The 21,584-nt window shown below is 41.9% G+C and overlaps 2 protein-coding genes across 5 annotated transcripts; one reads left to right on the top strand and one right to left on the bottom strand.

Moving 5' to 3' along the window:
* Positions 1-113: 113 nt before the first annotated feature.
* Positions 114-16,515, bottom strand: cramp1 (cramped chromatin regulator homolog 1). 4 transcript variants are annotated; one of them, XM_029437114.1, is made up of 20 exons: positions 16,436-16,515; positions 12,924-13,300; positions 11,376-11,578; positions 11,096-11,249; positions 10,534-10,617; positions 10,301-10,349; positions 9,843-9,928; positions 9,072-9,195; positions 8,520-8,601; positions 7,340-8,293; positions 6,707-6,878; positions 6,317-6,489; positions 6,135-6,206; positions 5,494-5,575; positions 5,190-5,300; positions 4,467-4,624; positions 3,888-4,071; positions 3,538-3,705; positions 2,548-2,693; positions 114-2,281 (listed from the first exon to the last, which is right to left on the bottom strand). In XM_029437114.1, exons 2-20 carry the CDS (start codon positions 13,297-13,299, stop codon positions 2,168-2,170), a joined length of 3,492 nt encoding a protein of 1,163 aa, XP_029292974.1. In that variant the 5' UTR covers position 13,300; positions 16,436-16,515; the 3' UTR covers positions 114-2,167. The 4 variants fall into 4 exon arrangements, with proteins under 4 accessions (XP_029292974.1, XP_029292972.1, XP_029292971.1 ...); XM_029437112.1 differs by lacking the exon at positions 16,436-16,515 and adding an exon at positions 15,089-15,193; XM_029437111.1 differs by lacking the exon at positions 16,436-16,515 and adding an exon at positions 13,682-13,841.
* Positions 16,030-21,276, top strand: jpt2 (Jupiter microtubule associated homolog 2). Its single transcript, XM_029437120.1, has 5 exons — positions 16,030-16,209; positions 17,134-17,285; positions 17,812-17,957; positions 18,776-18,815; positions 19,719-21,276. The coding sequence occupies exons 1-5, from the start codon at positions 16,154-16,156 to the stop codon at positions 19,973-19,975; spliced, it is 651 nt and encodes a 216-aa protein (XP_029292980.1). The 5' UTR covers positions 16,030-16,153; the 3' UTR covers positions 19,976-21,276.
* The last annotated feature ends 308 nt before the right edge of the window (positions 21,277-21,584 follow it).

The following is a 21,584-nucleotide window of genomic DNA, read 5'->3' on the forward strand; positions in this document are numbered from 1 at the left end:
TATTTTCTTTAGCTGGAAAAGCGGTAATATGTAGGACACCTCGGCAAACTATCCTCGTAAAAGTTTGCATTTAACTGGTTTTACTTCAAAGTCTACACAAATACAAAAAAAAGCAGGTTTTTATAACTCTTTATACACAGAATAAAAACACCTTTTTACAAACTGAAAACTTTAAACAGGTTTTTCCTTTTTAGATGTCTTCTTAATATTAAGTTAAACAAAAAACATTTTTTTCTGAAATGTTAACAATAAATAGTCCAAATAACAATTTACTTTGTTACAAAAGAGCAGTGAATATTGGAATTGACATTTTGTACAAATAAATCCTTCCAGCAACAAAAAAATAAAACATGCCAGATACAAAGACAAACCTGCGGTTTAATCCACATTAAGAATCATCGAGTGTATCTAGTGTGAGAAGATTAAGGCTTTTCACAAATGAATAAACATCACAAAAGCTTTTACATTGTAGAGTCAAAGCTCTCAAGGTGCTTGAAGACAAACATTTAAAATCCCGTATGTGGAATGACAACAAGAGCGTGAAATCTTGTTGATGAAACAAAATGTTCTCAATACTGCATATTGATGATGCTGGTTAATTGAAATTCGTAGAAAATATTGATGGAATAAGTCTGGACTTTACGTGTATTTGCTGTGAACAACAGTACATCGTAATGGTGAAACTGCACGGGAGAAGAAAGCTCTTAAAATAATAAATGTAACTTCCCCACAGAGAAAGTGGGCTGATGTTAAAGGACGAACATGTTGACATTAGCCATAGTGTTTCGTTAGTATCCCGTGTCGGTACAAGTCAATGAGGAATTAATGTTTTTAGCACAACCAATCAGAAGGTTTTACTAGATATTAAAGAATGACAACACAACTTAAACATGTTTTTTTTATAAATAAGTGGAGTGTCAACTATGGCTTTAGTGTTCGATTTCATAAGATCTTTCTGACTGCTCGCTCTTGTCGAGTCGAAGCGGTGAAAATTAATCTGTGGTAAGTCACATTAAGGGTTCCTGTGTTTAGTCCTTGACTGAAACAGCTCGACTTGCTTCTTGGTTTGAACTAATGACTGCAAGAAGAGAGATAAGTAAATGAGCTTGTCACAGTAGTTGGGATTAAAAGTTCTCCCAACTACTGTGACCATGGTTATTTAAAATAAGTCTCAAATTAAATGTCGACCTGTTTAAGCAACAACAAACCAACCCGAAACCTTTGCCGAAGTATTATCATCTCAACGTATATTAAAAGTAATGAAAATTGCATGAAGCAACTGGCAATGGACATTGAACTCCACTGAGTTCAGCACAAACTTCAAGTGTAGCAGCTGCAGATGATCAACCAAAAAAAGCTGCCATTTTGCATGTGACATTTGATCGTAAGAAATGACAAACCTGATTCCAAACACGCATGGCAGGCTATGTTCCTAAAATGCAACCAATAAAACCTGAACTGATCAAGAGCATGTGAAGTGGAGGGCAGTATCAAATGATTTTACTTACCTGCCCTGCTGTGTTGTGCTCTACTTTTGCAACTGAGGCCACAATATCAACTAAATAAAACGAGTATCTCACCACATTCAACCTCTTTCTCACTGCCATTACTATCAAAAATCACACTCCGGCAGCTGTTTGTCACCAGCTGGGATCTGAACTGCACATTATGGCGGATTTACACATTTTGTGGGGTTAATTTGAGAGAGTAGAAGACGGACAAACGCACAAAGAGCAGGAAGAGACATCACATAAAAGATCAGTGAAAATATTTTGTTCAGATATGGCATAGTATTTTCCTGTACATGAGGTTGTGTTTTGTAAACGCATTTGTTTTTCTAAAGTGTTTGTTTTTAAAGGGCATTTCAACTTAAAGAACAGTTCAGTGAAACCAACAAGTTTCAAACTCGCTTTGAAAAATGGTCACGCTTCACTGTTATTATTGCACTTTTACAAACAGGGCAGGGGTGGTTTAGGAGGGAGGGAGGGAGGGGGCAGGGGTGGTTAGGAGGGAGGGAGGGAGGAGGGAGGGAGGGGGGGGGGGTAGGTCCGTCTTTCTTTCTCCACAGTCATCTTTTCTCCGAAGTAGAAGGGACGGCGTGGCGACAGTCTATACAGAGCAAAGTCATGTCCTCCAGATGGCTGTGGGTCGTTGGAGCCAGGTCTCCTCATGGTGGTGGGATGGAGGGCTCGGTCACAGCCAGCTCCTGAGCCAGGTCATTGAAGCGAGCGATGTAGTCCACGCTACTCTCACTCATCATACAAGCAAGCTGAGAGTCCATCTGTGAGCACAACCAAAGAGCTTTCAATGTACAACAGTAATTACCGCCTGAACAACAGCAAAGACAACTAAAAATAATAATCCCTTTTCCTTCCAGCTGTTATACGGCCAGCACTGTTGTTGCGATGTTAGCCCCTTTAGCTGCTAGCTACAAGTTTTTTGCTGTAACTTATTACAAAGTAAATGTTATTCGCACAATGTAATGACTGCAGGGAGGGAGTTGAAATGTTGTTTATTGCCACTATAAGGAGAAACTGCTCAACTTACTTCAGCCACATCTGGAAGGCCACGGGACTGAAAGGAATCATGGGAGTTGCAGTCCAGGAGGCTTGGACCGAGCAAAGCCGTGCCGCTGGAGGGGCCAGAGGGGGTTAGGGTCGTCCGCTTGCCCTTATCAGGAGAGACCATGCTGGCTGGAAGGAAAAGAGACAAACGGGGAATGAAAGGGACAGCAAACATAAGTGGAAACAAAGTCGTCTTTATGGGACGTCGCTGCAAGAGGAAGTCTACAACTGTGTCGGTGTTATTGTGCATTTAATAAGAGAATGAAAGTTAGAAGGCACAAAGAGTTCTTTGTGAAGGTTTACTAAACGTAAAATGTATTACTTTTATAAGTCATTTAGTAATTTTTCTGACATTAAAGCTAGTATTCATTGTTTAAGTCAATTTAACAAAGCTTTGATTTTTCAACCACAACACGGGTAGACCCTCTGTGTTCTGAGTGCTGGGCAAAACTAATCACATATCAACCACTTACCATTCTACCACCCTTATCCCATGCTCTATTATCTCATAAGTTGTTGCAACAATTCTTTATTACTCAAGAATTATTATTATTGTAAATATACCTAGGTAAGCCATACATCCTCTGAATGCCCGCTGTCTCTAGTTTGTTGTTGGAAAGTTTCATGACACTGATTATCCTAGAGATGACTACAGCTCATTTTATACAGTGAGGTCAAGTTACAGAAAAAATGGCTACTATGGGGACAAACCTCATCACACATGAATACAATTCATGCAATTCCATGACTGTTTAGGGACCCGAGCATGCGAAAATAACACATTTGTACTCCATGCAGAAACAGCATGGTTTATGTAGGTTTTATCATTTTTAATTCAACAGTCTGCTTGTCTGTCTCTGGCTTTAGTTTTCAACTCTTTGGACAGGAAGCAAACAGAAATCCGTAAAGCTACAAAGAAGATCCGTTATAGCATGTGCTTGTGCATGCTTCTATAAGAGAGAGAGAGACTTACAGAGGAGGCATCCCAGCGTGGAGTCAGATGAGTCGCTGGGGTACCACTGGGGGTCGTGGCTGGGCGACGGGATCCAGCCTCTGGATGGGCTGACTGATGGCGACGAGGACAACAGTTTGGAGGAGTCGCTGTTGCTCAGCTTTGCTGGAGAAAGCGTGGCCTCCTCGCCTGCAGCAGAACAGGAAAAAAAAGCCATTAGATTACACGCACAACGTCTAGGAAGTTCAGTTGGTAACATAACATATTTCATAATGTCTTACATTAGTTTAATTTAATGCTTAAATACCTGACTGCAATTTCTCATTTTTAAATAAATAAATATACCAGAGGATAGAAACACAAACACGCACCATAGTGGGCAGAGTTAATGGCGAGCTCGATGATGGAGTCACTGATGTGTGTCTGAGATTCTCCGGGAGCTTCTTCAGGGGGGCCGGGGAGAGAGATGTCCAGGAGCGAGGCTACGCTGGGTGGAGGGAGGAGAGAGTCCCTGGTCACTCCAGGAGACGGTGGAGATGGTGGAGGCTGACCGTTCTGTGAAAAGAACAAGTCGGACACTTAATTGATGGAGTTTGTAGAGCAGGGAGTACAAGCCATCATCGGGGCGAACAACAGATACGACCGTAGAGACGCTGTATGAGAAGAGCGCAGCCGTTTCATTCAGAACTGGAAGTTGAAGACCGTCGTCCTACAGACACCACGCAGTTCTGATGACCGACACACTACAGCTTTTATTTTGTGTGTACTCTATAATCATTTCAAATGACTTAAGATGCCCATCCTTAATACCTACTGAGATATGTGCAATAAAGCGTAAATGTGGAGGTGAGGAGGAGACGTGAAGCAGATAAGGAAGGTATGTGTCGACACCAAGTGAAGCAAAGCTCCCAGTTCGTGAATGTGCGAGTATGTTATTGTGTGCCGCTGACCTCTGGGACATTGTGCTGGAGGAGTTGGGAGTCTGGTTCAGCATCAACAATGGGTGTGGGGGCGAGCAGGGTACTGTTATCAACAACAGGGGAATTCAGCTCCCGACGGGGACTGCCAGGGATGATACCTGCAGATTTAGCTGCCAGGTCAATGGCACCTGAAACGGTATTAAAAGTTTAGAAACACACGAGATTAAACATTAGCACATAGCTTCATAGAAAAAATGGAAAGCACGAATAAGCAAGCTCTCCCAGTAGGAGAGAGTAGCTGGAAGAATGTTCTTATATATTCCATATTGACTCTCGGAGATCATGTTCATGCACTTTGAAACTGAAACTCGATTTTGGATAAAAAAATCCAGAGAATTGTGGGAACTGTGTCTTAAACAAAAATAACTTACAAAAGCAGAAGTAAAAATATTTCTTAAGAATATTGTGGTGTGTAAGAAGCCCGACTATGACTTTATGAGATGGCAGTTTGTATAAAAAGGTATACACACTTAATCTACACTCTCTTTAAGCGGGTTTATTTAGTTAAAACCCAATTATGGGAGAACAAAAAAAAAAGAATTATTTTAATTTTTACGGTGACTGGAGAATAAAGGATGACAAGAAGAGGTTAAACCAATCCTCAAAAAGTATGAAATTAATTATATTCCATCTAGAAATTTGTTTAATATAGAAATAAGAGAAACTAGATTAATTAATGAAAGCAGTACATACTGGAGAGCTGGCTGGCCGCTGCAGAGCTGGACGCTGCAGGGGAAGCTTTGGGAGGGAGGGGGCGGGAGGAAGGAGTTAGGCGAGTGTGGATTGGCCGGAAAGATCCAGTTCCTGAGGGAAGAAACAGGAAGTGAGAGAGACAGATTAGCAGGGTTGTTGATTAAAACGAGAAATGAAATGTAGTTAAAAGATACTTTCAAGAACACATTTTCTTGCTACACTACAGGGAAAGCAAACATTAAAGCATCTCTTGTCTTCTGCTGACAACACATTGTACTGTAGGATCCTGAAGTCTGAAGAGTACCTGTGGCAGAGGAGTTGGAGAGGATGGAGAAGGAGCAGACGTGCTGAGGAGTGTCTCCTGTAGTTCGGGGTTGGAGTGTTCGCTGTGGACGAGACAGAAGCAACTGAACTAACAGCAGTTTAACACACACAGAGAAGCAGCAGTAAAAAGTATTCTCCATTATGTCTCATTGGTCACGATATGACTTTTCCTGATTCACACTCTTTTTCCGGAAGTAAACAAACTCCATCAGCCTTTACTACCCGTGGTTAATGCAACATTTAGAAGGAATTACAGGCTTCGTCTATGCTTGCAGCTGTTGTGTAGTATTATTCTGCGTTTTGTATGGTAACGGCTGTCTACATGTGTTATCAGCCGTACATGGAGCTGCATGTGGCAGGCGCATGCCCTGTGTATGTGATTGATCATGTGATGTGATATGCGTTTCAGGCATGTTATTATAGACAGAGGTTATATCTGAAACGCTCATTTTCCCAAGATGAAGACTTTGTTTTAAAACAAAAACCTATTAGTGTGGATGTAGCCTGTGTTTTCTCCATATTCTTTATCACGGCCCTCTATTATATTCAAGGCATTACAAAATGACAGTTTATACATCTGTCCATTGAGATGCCACAGAATAAATTTGGTTCCCGTCTTACCTGAACTACAAGTGGTTTCCGAAGTCTGTTTCGAGGTTTTCTTTGTCTTGAAAGAAAAAGATCTGACTGCATCTGAAAAAAAGAAAGAAGCATATTAACATTTGTGCATATTCCTGTGGACGATGCACCAATTTAGTCTTTGAACAGTCGGTAATAAATAATGATGCAATTCTGTGTCTTACACTGATAGAGTCGAGCTGCTGTTTGAGGGCGAGCTCTGCTTCCTTGTTTGGGGAAAACATTCTGTTGTGTCGAGAGCTGTTGGGGGGCAGCGTGGTGGGGACTGCAAACACGCTGCTTTCTGCATCGCTGCCTGCCGTCGACCCCAGCAGAGAGCGGGAGAGGTTGCGTCCACCTGAAGAGGGGAGGAACAATTAAGATATGTCATGTGTGCTAATGTGCAAACTAACTAACTAATCTTTGACATCTTACCGATTTCCAATCCTTTTAAACCCAAACCAGATTTTGTAGCTACTGTGCTAATAAAAAGACCATCATAGAGAATAAGCTACACCGAAGTTGAATGCACATTTAGCGCCCGTAGTAGCGGCTTTAGAATATGTGAGAAATACCTGAGACTCCAGCGTTTGGTAGGTGTAACCGGGCCCCTCGGACAGAGGGCTGCTGCCGGCCAAAGCTGGGGCTGCGAACACCTGCTATGGGACCCTTCCCTGGAGGTGTGAAAGCCTGGTTCTGCTCCTCTTGATGGGTCTTGAGTGGAGATGTGGGGCACAGCTCTGGAGCCTGGAGGAGAAGACACATTATTGACACCATTTGCTCTACTTTTACATTTCTACGTAATGCTTTCACTAGTTTAAAGGGTGGCACAGAGCACAATTCTGACAAAGCTGTACAAATACAACATTACAGCATAACGTTGACTTGTGTTTGACCTTTATCTATCTGTGGAGGATTGGTTGTGGATGAATTCACTTAGCAATGCAAGTTTGTGAATCCATAGGAAAACGCACCCTGCCGTCCAACTGTGGCATGAGTTTTAAAAAACAATATACATTTTAAGTTGCATTCTTCATTAATGCCACAAAGAATGATTCAACCCTTTGTCAATGTTTGACTGTTAAACTTCTAATTTGTAACAAGGCTGCACAAATAATTATGACATTCAGACGTTTTGTTCACAAATACAAGTTGAAATCTTGCAACCAGCAGCAATATTAGTGAGAACTAACCCTACTCATCCCTACCAAAGGTTTAGGATTGACCTCAGTGGCAACCAGTTTGAGCAGGCAGCGCAGAACGCGGTGTGTCCTGTTGGGCTTGAGCTGTGCCAAGGCTTGTCCATTTTCTTGGTGGCTGAAAGGAATGGCAATGGGCTGCCACTCATACTCCAGCTGCAGCTTGCCAGGCTTCCCAAACATCAGGTAGAGCTCAGCCAGGGTGACGTTCTCTGCGTCACGCGCGCTCCAGCCCTCCCCTCTGATCTGCTCGACAGCCCGTTCTTTGGCTGCTGGTGCAGAGACCTGCGACATTCCCTCCTCTGAGCCAGTCAGGGGAGGTTTGGCCGGGGGCGTCTGGTTGGCCTCTGGGGAAGACGTGCAGGTGTTCTGCTCCTCTTCGCACTGCGCCGGTGAACTTTCCGTTCCACTACACAACTTCTCCATGCTTTTGGTCACTAATAAATCACTACCGGCCTCCACACCGGTACAAGTCTTTCCCCCTTCCCCCATCCCAATTCCCTCTTCCCTCTGAGCCACAGTCTGCTGCATGGAAGCAGGGAGAGTCACAGGCTGAGGTTTCTTCTCCTCTACCTTTGTAGAACAGTCTTGTGAAGGCTCAGGGTTAAGGGGCTCAGTTCGTCGACTATCACCCAATACAGTCACTGAAGCACCTGCAACAGCAGCAGCAGCACCGCTGCCTCCCCGACCAGTTTTAGTGCCAGTCCGAAGTGGTGGAGCCGTGTGAATACCCAGAATCTGAGCAGCTGGCAATTCCTTGGCGTTAGGCCTGTTCTTGCCACTTTCTAGCCAGTGTACGGTGCAGGAGGCCTTGGAGTGAACGACACGTGCCACACCAGGCAGCGTGGTCAAAGTGCTGCTCTCAGCAGGGAAAAGAAAGAGCTCCTCCTGCTGGGATTTGCTGGAAGAGGCTGTGCTGGCCTGGCCGCCCTCCAGAGCCTCCCTCTCCATGAGACTCTTAAGCTGAAGCATCAGCGTCAAGGACTCAGACATAACCGACAGAAATAAGGCACGTTTACAGCTGAAGTGCAATACCACTGCTCACCAAAGATAATACACGTATTATATATTATATGTTATTAGCAGCTGGATGTATCAACATGTAACACTCCATGCAACCATTTTCTTTAATTGAAATGCAATCAATATTGCTCAACAAAGTTGCAAATATGATGTTTTAAAAGGATACGATCCGCTGGTCATGGTACGCCCACTTCTGCTTCAGATACTCAATTAGGCTGGAGACTTTCCTGTGCAGCTCAACCACCATCCTGAGTTGGAGAAGATACAAAAGTAGATAATTGTTCATTTACAAGCTGCGGTGGTAACATGGTGCAGATGAGCTGAGTAATTATGTTTTCCTAATCCAAACAAAAACACTTTTAGGTCCCACACGTAACTAATGCACGTTAAAGAAAAATAGATCCACTTTAGCTGGGCAATATACTATACAGATATTCCATTTTCCAAAGCACACGTACATTTTAAAATATCTTTTCTTTTTGTCAATCTCATGTAGTCTTGTGGTGCTTAAGTTGAAAACAGGCATCATTTTCAGAACTGCTTCATGATGCATCCATGCCTATGCCAACATCTGGCATTCAACTGCCAAAAGGCATAGCATTATTAAACAAAAGCAAAAGTGGATGTTTGGGAATTTGTCTTTTTCTAACAGTAAAAAAAACTATTAATTAATAGGTAATGAACTCCTCTCAGACATTAGATAACAGGCATGCCTGACCTGAGGCGAGGGTTGTGGGCTAGAGTCTGAACGCGGGCCCAGGAGTGGTTACTGCGTGGTTGGAGTTCAACCGACACCTTCAGGGGTAGACGCACCGGCTTCTGGTCCTCCTCGTCACTCACTCCTGCAGGAACACGAAGACACAGTGAGATTGACTGAGAAACACCAACAAAGGCCTCTTTACCTCACAGGGATTTTGTGAAAAACTAAACTAAAAAATGTGACAAAACTTCACACCAAACTACTGAACCTGAAGTACTACATGAACAGAGCTGACAGTGCAATTGAGATAAATTGATTAAAGACTTGACCTCTCTTTCTAGCTTAATGGATTAGCAGACAACAACAATACAGTAGCCAAACTCAGTGGTACAGAAGAGGAAGCAGAACATAATATAACAGGACGAGACCCTTTGCCAAGATGTTTTGTAAAACACCGATACAGCCCTGAATATAAACACTGATAACATGAGAAAGATGCAAGTGATGTTTTTTTTCAATCCTTAGTTGGAGCAAATGTTTTCTCAAAGTTTGGTGAGGGGCACATGCCAGTCCGTCAGCACCATCATCCTCCTGCTCCTCCTCTTCACTTTGCTCCCACAGAGTTACCATGGAAACGCCACTAGCCCACACGCTGCATTTGTTATTGCCAAACAAAGCCCGCCCCCACAAACCCTGCGCCTCACCATCGCCATGGTTTGTATTTTTTTTTAAGCACTGACGTTTGTTTACTTTTGTATGTATAGTGCGTGTTGGGTGTCACGTGCTCACCATCTGGGTCACAGAGTTTCTTCAGAGCTCGGCACATGGGTGCTTTGATTCGTAAGTTCCTCCCTTTGGAGCGCACAGTGGTGGCCCTGGTCACACAGACAGAACAGCAGTGAGAGAGGACAACTTTTCTGGATCACATGCACATCACAGACTGAGCTGAACAATTGTACAAGATAAACAAAATAACAAAAACATTTAACAACACAGTAAGTAATATTATACCATATCATACAATGTTTGGGAAAATGTCCTTTGAGTATGAGTCAGTAATGTTAGTGGTCTACTTATGATAAGTCTTCCTGCTGCTGATGCAAATTTCTGTGTGATGAAATGTGACATAGTACTTCAAATCTGCATACTTGACAATCCCAGATATGTGCATGTAAACAGCCTGTGTTATTTAACATAAAAGAAATGTGAGTGGGCAATGCATTGTTTCAATTTTACTACAGACTTACCCTTGCTGGATTAGTTCGTTCAGCTTTGCCACGTTCTTATCATCCATTACTGTCAAAGACAAAACACTGTTTACGACATCGTCCCTCAGGAGCAGCTGTCCCCCATGACCGGGAGGGTGCAGCGTTTAATCACATCCCTTATATCCCAAACTAACAGCTAAAAAACTTGCACACAAAACAACTTTAAAAAAAGACATGCATTCAAACATGTGTTTTGTACAGCCTTTACTTACACCCTCCAACTTTTTTGCGGAGCTCGGCGTAGCAGATGAGGCCGTACAGTTCTTGGGAGGATTTCTTCAGCACTCTGGAGTACACTGAGAAGGGAAGGTGGCACAAGTCACAACACTGCTGCAGCCAGCAACGCAGGAGACATGTGTATGCTACATGAAGATAACACGACAGGGACACTGAGGGCTTTTTGTGGTGGAGAGGGGCTCGAGTGTCTCTGAAGAGGCTTTTTAACATACGTTTTGGGACAAAGTCTACCTGATTAGCAAAATGCTATATTAACATCAGTGTTGGAATTGTTGAAACATGTAAAAACATGGACCTGGAATAAGAAAGAAATGTGCTTCCCGTCATCTCTTTCAACCCCTGAACACATACGACTGCCATGTTAACATTTCTAATGGACATAACAGGATAAGTGAGACAATGAGATGGTATAAGTTGTACGTTAACATTGTAAAAAAAGAAGAAGCTCCAAATAAATATAGCTCTACCCCCCAACTGTCACTGACAATCGATACAGTCCCACTTGTTTTTGAGTGATAAAGGTAAAGGGAAGCTCACCATTGGCAAAGTCAATGTGTTTGGAGATCTTGTGCCAGGTCCGGTAGTAGAAGTGGCGAACCTGCTCCTTGTTCTTCACCATGTTGGCTGGCTTGCCTCTTTTCTTGTACTTCATTGCAATGTTGTTCTGTATAGCCTCAAAATCCTTCCCATGCTGGAGACCAGAGCAGTTAAGAGGTGAGTATAAGAAGTCAAAAACAAATGCCAAGATTTTAGAGTTGTGTCACATAAGAGTGCCCATTTTTTTACCTATGACAATCTATTCAGTTCTGCACTTTACCTCGTAGAGCCCCTCAAAAAAGCTGTTTTTGTCCTCTGTGCTCCAGGACTCCCACTGTCGACGGGCCCTCTTCTGGTTACCAGCTTGCTCCTCCTTCTCAGCAGACCCTTGGCCCTTGGAGGCCTTCGAGACTCCCCCTGTGGAGCTGGCCACAGGTCCCGACTGTCCCACTGCCCCCTGCGAGGAAGAGCCATTCTCTGCCCCTGCGTTACACACAAATCCATCAGTGGAGAAACATTCAGAGAAAATAACACCACTTCAATATCTGACTAAACAATGTAAGAATTGAGCTAAATGTTTTTGTGACCACCTGGGTTGTTTTTCTATGGCAAGGAAAGGAAAAAACTATTGTAGTTCCTGGTTTGGGAGATAAAATGCAAAGCCACCCACTGCCATTACGCTGCACAACCTGCAGAGCTCCCCCCTCTGTGGTTCAGCTCTGGCAAGGAGGCAGGAAAAGCAATCAGTCTCTACGGCCAGGTCCACAGTACACAGGTCCAAAACCAACTCCTGGTGGGCTCCAATGTTTGAGTTTACTCCAGCGCAGAGCACAATGCCAGAGGCATTAACACAAGCACAAAAGCGGTTGCTGTTGCAGCAATGTACTATTTTAAGGCAAAAATGCCAAAATGGGTGTATATTGACAAATACTAATCTCTGAAAGGGTCATATGCACTGACCTAGATGTGTCTTCTTCAAAATACATGCGCACCAATATAGCATCATATCAAAATAACTAGGGCTTTCTTGGTCAACTGGTCGACACTTGGACAATCTAAATATAAATTTGATGAAACAATCACAGTCTCTCTTTTCCACAACAACAACAAAATAAATCCATCCGTCAGAGCACACCAACTCAAATGCTATGTCTGATCCGAGTCCAATTAATTTATAAAGCCATCTTTTAAGAAAGAAAAGGCATTGTTACCATATTAGTTCATCAATGTCGGCATCTGAGATTTGCTTTTTTACCTATTTGTTACTTTACTATTGTTTCTGGTGACATCTATGGATAAATTGTACATATTCTTTAAAAACAATGTTTTTGAAATTACAAAAAAATCAAAATCTTGAATTTCTCCAATTGGTTGGATCAGTGGGTTAATTAAATTGTTACGAGTAATGAAGGTCATCCTGCTCTTTTTTTCTATTTGCTGAAAAAAATAAAATTGTGAGCAACTGTCTAAAATAATACTGCTCTCCTGTCCTTTGATTTCCACGCAGAAACACAGAAGTATTAAAGTTAGCAGAGAAAGGTGTAACTGAAAATAGTCAGATCTTGATTGAAATATAAGTTCTGGTCTGTGACTCTCCTTTTCACAGAAATGGTTCACAGGATGGTATTGCAACTTGGGTCGGAGCAGCCAAAAACAATCTACCCAGAGTACAACCCAGCCAGAGGGAGTGAACCCACAGCAACAAAACCAGCATCAGTTTATCCACCAATGATTATAAACAAACTGTAAACACAGTGACAACTGAGGGCAGACCCCCTGCTGATCCCACCTATGCACACTTTTTCTCTAAAGTAGACAAATTAAGTACCTTTCGATTTTGCCCCGCCATGTCCATTGATGGTCGAGCCGATTGAATCCTTCCGGATGCGTTTGCTCGGAGGTCGGACGCTTGATCGGAGAAAATGATGCTGGTCGTGACACGGAGGGGCGGTCTCCGCTGAGGTCTGGGACTGCTGGGTTGAGCCAAGCCCGGTTCGGTTCGGTGGAGAGGCGGGGAGAACCAGAGCTGAACCGGGGCTGAGAGCCGTGGTTGATGGATTAAGAATTTCCACTCCGTCGTCTCCCTTTGTACTGCGCTCCTCGCTCGCCTGCTCTCCGCTCTCCTCCTCGTCGCAACCTTCGGGCTTTCTGGACGGATTCCTCCTCCCATCGACACCGATCCCCTCCCTGGAGCCCAGTGTCATGCTGCCAAAACACATTCAGTGAAAAATTGTCACATTAGGAGCAAAGCAGTGTGCAAAATTAACTTCTAAAGACGACGTTTACTGTCTCTCAACATGGCCGCCGCTGTTTGTTTCAAATCCCCTCTCCAGTCCCGACAAAACAACACCAAATATATGCATTTAACGTCTTGAGATAAATTATATTCAACAACCAAAACAGTTCAGTAACTGACGGCGGTGTTTTACCAAGTGTCTTTCGGCTCAAATAGACAATATTTTAGGTTGAATTTCAACTAAATTCAAATGCGAGCGCTTTTCAGTTTAGCGCCCTGCAGAAACGACAACGAAACCCCTCGATGCATTCGACCTCTAAATAAAGTGTTTATTTTAAACATAATTTTACCCATTTTCGTGATCTTCGCTAGTAGGCGACGTCTTCTTTCTCTTCACCATGAGTCCGACCGGTTAGATTGAAAAATACTGATACAATTTAGCATAATAAAATCGAGACCGATCTCTCCGCTTTCTGCCCTCTCCTTGCTCCTGCTTCGACTGAACTGAACTCTCTGCGCAGTTCAACTGTTTTCTATCAGCAACAACATTACTCAATTTTCTTTGCAACAACAATTAAAACTATATAACCACTGACACAAAAGATGTATTTATTGCATGCATTGAAGAAGAATTTACAGTAGCATGCCAGATGAGCTCATCTGCATTGATACACATAGATAGCTATATTAACCTGTGCGCAAGTGGACTTTGCTTGTCACTACGTCACCATCGCCTGCAGAAATTATGTCTGCAAAACAATTTATTTCATATACATCCTGCAATTGTTAGACTGTGTGACAATACTCTATGTGCAAACATTACTATTACCTCATACAAATACTTAATCATACGTCAACAAAAGGACAGGCTTTATGTGCCCGGTGCACATCAAGACCAGGTGTATTACATTTGTAAAATAGGGTTATAATGAGTAAACATAACAGGATTTATAATATTGTGTTTGCTTGAATGTTATCCACTAATCTATTTATTTCTAAATAATCGGAAGTGTGGGAGGGCAAAGGGGTGATAGAAAGAGAAAGCTACACGAAGAAATGTGAATTGAACATGAGTAGCTTGTGTATGAAAATGACAAGGGAAGTCCCCCTTTCTACATTCCCACACAGCCTTTAAATTCCTGTTTTGTATGCAAAATCTGAGATTCTATCAGTCACAAGGTATAACTGATAAGGTATAACTGATCGACAATGAGAGTACTAAACTACTGGTAAAGTTCATTTAACTTGAGCTCATTGGAATCTTACAACTAGAACTGAATGCAACTATAATTTAAACTATACTCAATGTCAAAAAATCGTTTTCACCGTAGCTTCAGGTTTAAAATCTTACAGCATTACACTGATTTTTACAGAGTTTCATTATATATTGCCTTTGCAATGTTACAGTCCTTGCAGCCAGGTTATAATAGCAGTCTAACCACTGATTTGGTATTATACTAGAAGGTTGACATTACTCTATAAATACACTATGGTAATAGTAAACAATATATACGTTGTTTATACTAACCGTTGTCGTTAACTTCGTTGTAATACGCTGTATTACATGCATACAAGAGTTGCCTCCATACATAACGTGGTACCTAGCATGGCTGCTGTTGTTGGATAGCTAACGCTAACGCTGTGGCAGCCAAACAAGCCACAAGGGTGCAAAACCTGCTTGTAACATAATGCTTATTTTACGCAGAGCCTCAAACTGCTTGTTAGATAGACAACATAAAACAAAGTTTAGGAATTACCTGAAATGGAAGCCTATTTGGTGGTGTTTCTCGTCGAGACACAGGCTAGCCTTGTTGGCTGACGGCAACCATCCAGCTGGTCCAGTTTGTTACCGATGACAGTTCCTGCGGTTTGCCTGTACACGCGTTTAGACACGCCCACTACAACTCGAAAACAAATGCTATGATTGGTCAGGAATACACGAGGACGACGGTTAGAATTAGATTGACAGGCGACTCAGCCAATAGTTACTAAGAGAAACCCTGCGATGAACCAATTGCCATTCAGTTCCTGTCATGCCGTATACGATTCCCAATATGTGTTTTAGAAATAGAATAGCAGTTTGACTACTCAATGATCTAAAATTTGTTTCAGTAATAACACGTAATTTCAACGAAATTGGATTACCACAATGGAGGTATTTGGTGCTCTAAAAATAAATTCCTCCCAGAAAGTGATTGACATTTTGACGAGCAAATCCATAGGCGTTACATAGAGGATGCACTTGAATTCAACACCGGCGTATGCCGAAAACCAACCGGCAAAGTCATGGTTTCATGGTTATAACCATGGTTACAACGCACCAGCTCAATGCACACACAACTATGACACAAAGCTTTGAATTCAATGGTATATGCGCTTCATTTTAGTTAACATCGAAAACAAGCGTCAGATTAAAACAAGCGAGGTTGGTGCACGGATTTGTTTGTTTAAAGGTCTTGTGACAGACCAGCAGGTCGGAGTTAATTTTTTTATATACAACATGTATGGAATATTAAATGTTTTAACTGATATAACACAAAAGACAATTACCCCAGTCAAGTTGTTACGAAAGAACAATTGTGTCTAAATCCAAAAATCCATATTTTCTGGAGGAGTACCAGGTGAAAGAAACGAGCGCACCACAGCACTCAGCAGATTGTCAGTTGACCTGTTATATTGCTCTGTGTCACAGTTGGGCGGATGTACATTGCTCACTGTGGAGTTTGGTTGGGCACGCGCAGACAGGGAGAAGTTGCAGGTCGTCCAGTTGGCAAACTGACGAAGTTTTCTTCGGAAACTTGAAGGCTCAAAACAAAACCACTATGACTTCGACGAACATGTTTCAGGGGTTGGCTACTGGTGCAAAAACAAGTTCAAGGTGAATAATAGTCGTGTAACTTGCGTAAGAAATGGCCGACAAAGTTGTATTTGTAGTGTCGCTCGGTCAGCTAGTACCTCAATGTAGGTTAACGTTATGACAGGGTCTCTTCGTAGCTTTTTGCACCATCACTTGTTCTGCTAATACATTTAAACATAACACTGGCACTCAGCGATGTGATAAGTAAGTTAGCCAAACATATGTGAGGGCGCTCAACTCGTGCTACCTTGGATTGAGTTATCTTGCGTCAGCTAACGTAAGAGCCAAGAATTAGCTTGCAAGCTAACCGACCAGGCGTTGCCTGCCTGCTGCGCCTCCGGAAGTGCAAAAGCCTCTTCAGACTGCTCTTCTTTGTACTCGCCAACCACGGCGTTGTGTGGCCACATTGTTCAAGAGGAGATTCCGTTTCCTCTTACTGACCTGAATGCGTCAGTTCTTGGGTCAGCTCCGCTAAAGTGTATAGTTCACGTATGTTGTGGCTTTTAATAACGTGGAAAGTATAGTGTCGATTCTAACAAGCTAGAGTGTTTAGACGTATGGCGCTATTCCCGGTATATAATCAATAACATGTCATTTGGCTGGTTGACTCAAGCTGTCGCCGGTACTGTAACATACTATACTCAGGCTACCTACTGTTTTCTACGTGTCCTCTTCGTGTGTCAGTAAAAAATGACATCATGTTTCTAACAGTTCTCAGTAAACATGGACCTTTCTGACTCTTTAATTTGACAAGGAGCAACGCCATCTGACAAGTGTTAACTTTAATCTGTTATGATTTAATACGATGAATTAAACCATTAAAGAATCATTTCTCTATTTGAAGTGTGTCATTTGCCAGGTCAATTTATTTTAAATGAGTCTTGGATGAATAAATAATGGATCTGATCCTATTAAAATGGTACTGTAATCTTTCATCTCCTGCAGGGTGTTGCAGCCTCCTGGAGGTGGCTCCAGTAACCTTTTTGGTGGCTATGAAGATGACGCTGCAGCATCGAGAAGACCAAATAGGATGGCCTCTAAAGTTTTTGCTTCTCCAGAGGAGTCCCAGACTGTAACCAAACGCTCCAACCCTCCAGGTCAGAGCAGCTTGTCAGGGCTAAGGGATGTGAAGAGGCAAACCAGTCAAAACCTCTATCAATGTCCAGGGTGTGAACTGTTACCATGATGTGATATTTCTAGTATAAACAGTACTCTGTGCCTGAATGCAATCCACCTCCAGATTTCCTGGAGTGACTGGTATAGTCAAGTATGTTTTCAGTCCAGTCTACTGTTGAAAAATGTGTTTCCAGACGGGGACTGCTGAGTCACCCTGACTGTCTTATCTGCTTATTTTTCACTGTGGATGGCATTAGCATCCCTGAAATGGTCAGTGAATTGCTGCCACTGTACAGTATATGACACTATCATTTTCTTATGCACATGGTATGAGAATGGTTATGAAAAAGTAATCATAGAGCACATTCTGCCACCGTGTCATAAATCGGCAGCTCTACCAAATGCAGTTCACTAGCCAATCAAAATGAAATGTGACAGAGTGGGGTGTGTCATTATGACGCTGTCACCACTGCAACATTTAACATATCTTGGTCATACTTTATGTAGGTGGTAAGAGTAGCGGAATATTTGGGGAACCCGATCCTCCAGCCCAGCAACAGAGACCCGTACCTCCTGGTGGACCAACCAACAACATATTCGGTGCTGAAGATGGTGCGTCTGGCCAGAGCCGAAGCCACCCAAATAAGCCAAAGGTAGGCCATGCACCTACATTTTGTTTTATTTATATTTTTCTCATTCCTTTTTTAGCAGCTGCTTCTTAAGAAATCAGTAAATGTACCAGTTTTCTGTTAACGTGCTGGGGATAGTGTTTGTTGCATACAGGTGTTTGCTTGCAGCTCTGGAAAGGCATGTACACACTCTGAGGAGTTTATCATGCCTGGGAAAATAGAGAAGTGAAGTTTTTGGAAAGTTACTGTGCTTGAGTTTATTTGGAAAGGCCTTGTTTTCTAACAGACTAGGGAAATGTATCAATCTCAACAGTATTTATGATCCATTAATCATCACAGAGGTTAGAATTGATGGTGCGCTGCTACCTAGACTGTTTTTAAAGCCTGTTAGGATGACTGAAAGGAGTTGCCATCCTATACCATATTATCCTTTACTTTTTGGATACAAAGGCTGTGCTATTGATGCCACAAAATATCACATTTGAAATGGGAAATTTTGGAGCTTCAAACTCTGTCAAAACCCTGACAGCGAGGGTAATTGTCACTTGATAGTTATGACTTGTTTGATCCTGTCTACATGTGAAAGAATTGTGTATGATCATAGACAAAAATGTTCAGCCATATTACAGGATGTATTTACTATAAACACGTAGTTTCAGTATTTAAATTGACGCCTCAGAAAAATGTAGACTGGACGAGGCCTTAGAGAGGAAGTATCACTTTTTTACAGAATCTTAGTGGCTGCTTTAGTTGTATTCAAGTAGCATGAAGAAGAAAGCCTGTTAAGTTCTTTCAGTGATTACACGGTGAGAAATTAATTTTATCTTTGTATTTTTTTACAGGACAATCTAAGTGTGGGACCTGAACCCGAATCATCACCACGTGAGTTGCAATAAAGAACATGTCCATGTGAACTCTTTTTAAAGGGTTTGTTTTATATTGAGTCATCCTACTCGCTGTAGCTTTGAAAGCACCTTATTTAAAGGGTCTTGTTATGCAGATCACAGGGATTAGAATACAGCTAGGTCTTTTTCTTTGGTTGATGAAATGTATTTTAATTATTGAACCCACTGGTTATACTAATACACATCAATACCAACTGTTGCCTTGAGTTTTGAATTAAAAAGAAGTCCTTTTTAGAAAGTGCTTATTAAAGGTATAGGGTGCAGGCTCGGGTTGAGCGACGTGTTACAGTTTTCCAACCAGCCACTGTCGGCCCAACAACCACAAGCTCTTTTGACGTTTTTAGTCTAATGAATAAACAAAATACTCGCAACATGTGAACAAAGGAAATATTCGTACACCCTTCCTTGTTAAACAGAAGAATACAAACGTTCACACCTTCTGAAAAAAGGTTTCTCTTTAACAACTAAAACCAGCTGAGTTGCCTTGGTAACTCCTCGTAAAACGCACCTCTTTCTAACTCGACAGAAACAAAATATAACTCACCATAATGTTCTTGTTTAGTCCATTTTCCACCATTCCAACAATCACCCAATCTGGTTTGGTTGTATTAAACCCCATTTAATATATGCGAAAAATATGCCGGCTCTACGCGCCCCTTTCCCCCGCTGTCTCGCTCTTTAGTGACTGAGCGATTCTCACTTGTTCTTCGAAAGCAGACTATTAAACTAGCAAAATAAAATTGCAACAATCGCTCATTCCGTTTGGGTTCTGTAAAGCTGTGATTTCTATTATGTGTTCCAGTAGAAATAGGTGTGTATACTTTTAGGGTATTATTCTGTTCTGGCATTTATGTAAGACACTTTCTTTTCCCTCTCTAAGCCCCCAAAGCCATGGTCAGCCAACCTGAGGTGAAGGAGAAAACTGCTCCCATGCCAGCAAAGGAAGAGCCTGCTCCTGTCCCAGCCTGTCCAAAACCTGAGCCTGAGCCCGAGCCCAAGCCCAAGCCCCCTTCTTCCTCAACTCCTGATGAGGCTGGTGAGAGGAAGAACCACGAGCCTCATCTGGGACCCAAGCATCGCTCTCACAACCGGGTCCTCAACCCCCCTGGAGGAAAGTCTAGTGTGGTATTCTACTGATCAGCTGAACACACCTCTCCTCCCTTTACTGTCCATACACTTCTTGTCTGCTCCTCTGTCAATCTTCTCTCATTCCACCACCCCTCTCCCTACGGTTATTTCACCTGTACATCTAAGCAGAGCAGGATTTTTAGTTCTTCATATTCCTATTCAGATAGGATGTCCTCAACTTCTTGCACTTTCAGCCGTATTGCTGGATTCCAGCTCTTTGTCCATTTATTCATATTCTTCTTCAATGAAACCTGCAAATCATTCAATCTGATCAATCAACAGGCTAGCTATGACCTAATCACTTATACTGTGACACTGTTCAATCTCAATATTGCGGTTACTTTTTTCTTTGTTTGGAAATGTAGTTCAAGGCACAGTTTGTCATTTCGAAAACGCTTTTGCATCTCAAGAATGGTTAAGACAATGGAGTGCTTGTACAATGTTCAGCTTTACACTCGTAGATAAAAGTTATTTGGTGTAATGAAAATCCTTGCGTAAAAATGCAAAGCAGACATTTGTCGAAATTTTAAGGTTGTGATGTTTTAATGCCTAAAATGTTGGCGTTCAATCAGGAGGATCTCACCAATGTGGTATGTTAAATGTTTCAGGGAGTTCCACTAGTGCCATCTTTTTATGGGTTGCCTTATTATTATTATTATTATTATTATTATTATTATAATAACTATTATTATTATTATTATTATTATTGTATGACTACATAAAACCTTTTGTTTGGCAGTTTTACCAAATAATACATGTGTTGGAATATGACTATATAATCGAAGCCTTATCTCAGCATCTTTTCATCTTTCTTGCCTTCTTATTAATAATCTCTTTATCTCAACATGTGTCTAACATTAAAGATCTGCTGTCAGAGCACACACTCTGTTCAGGGATGGATGCCAAAAATTGACTTTGAAACTAAGATGAATACAACTGTTTACTCCCAAATGTTTCTGCTTCCTTTAAAGAAAATTCCATTTTGATTGTATGTGGATGTATTGCGCAGGTACTTTCTGCTTTGTCTTCATTGCTTGCTTTATCTGAGAACATGCCTTTTTCAGCTTGGGGTAGGCCTCTGTTTATGTTTTAAATTAAAACGGCTGAAGACAAGTGAACTCTGGACAAGCTTGTGGCCTACCTGAGTCCAGGTGGGCTCATTGATGATCACCTTTTCACCCACTTCATGATGCACATCCATGGTATTCTGGTGCCCGCCTGCCCCCATATGTTGATGTGCCTGGCAGGCAATGAGCGCAGAAGAAGAAAATCCTGTGTATCGCAAATAAAACTGTTGTTTTGCATTTAAAGTTTGCTTATTGTTTACTTTTAAAAATGGCAATAACACTTCTCTATTTGAAACTTGATAACTATTTAAAATGGGTCCAATAAGTGAATTACTTGGGTTGAAATGTTCAAAAATGGAAATGCCATGCATACCTTGTTAAAATGTTTGTCTGGAGCAGTGTAAATGTGTCATACAAACTAGGTCTTGTCTGCTGTAGTTTTATAGTTGATTCTTGAATCACAGATGCTTTTGTCCAGATTTGCCCTTTGGCAGCACTCTGTGCAAACTGCTTGTTCTCAGACCAATTGTACTGTTTAGCTTTGCAACTAC

The sequence above is a fragment of the Cottoperca gobio genome, chromosome 8 (assembly GCF_900634415.1).
Source record: "Cottoperca gobio chromosome 8, fCotGob3.1, whole genome shotgun sequence".
NCBI lineage: Eukaryota > Metazoa > Chordata > Actinopteri > Perciformes > Bovichtidae > Cottoperca > Cottoperca gobio.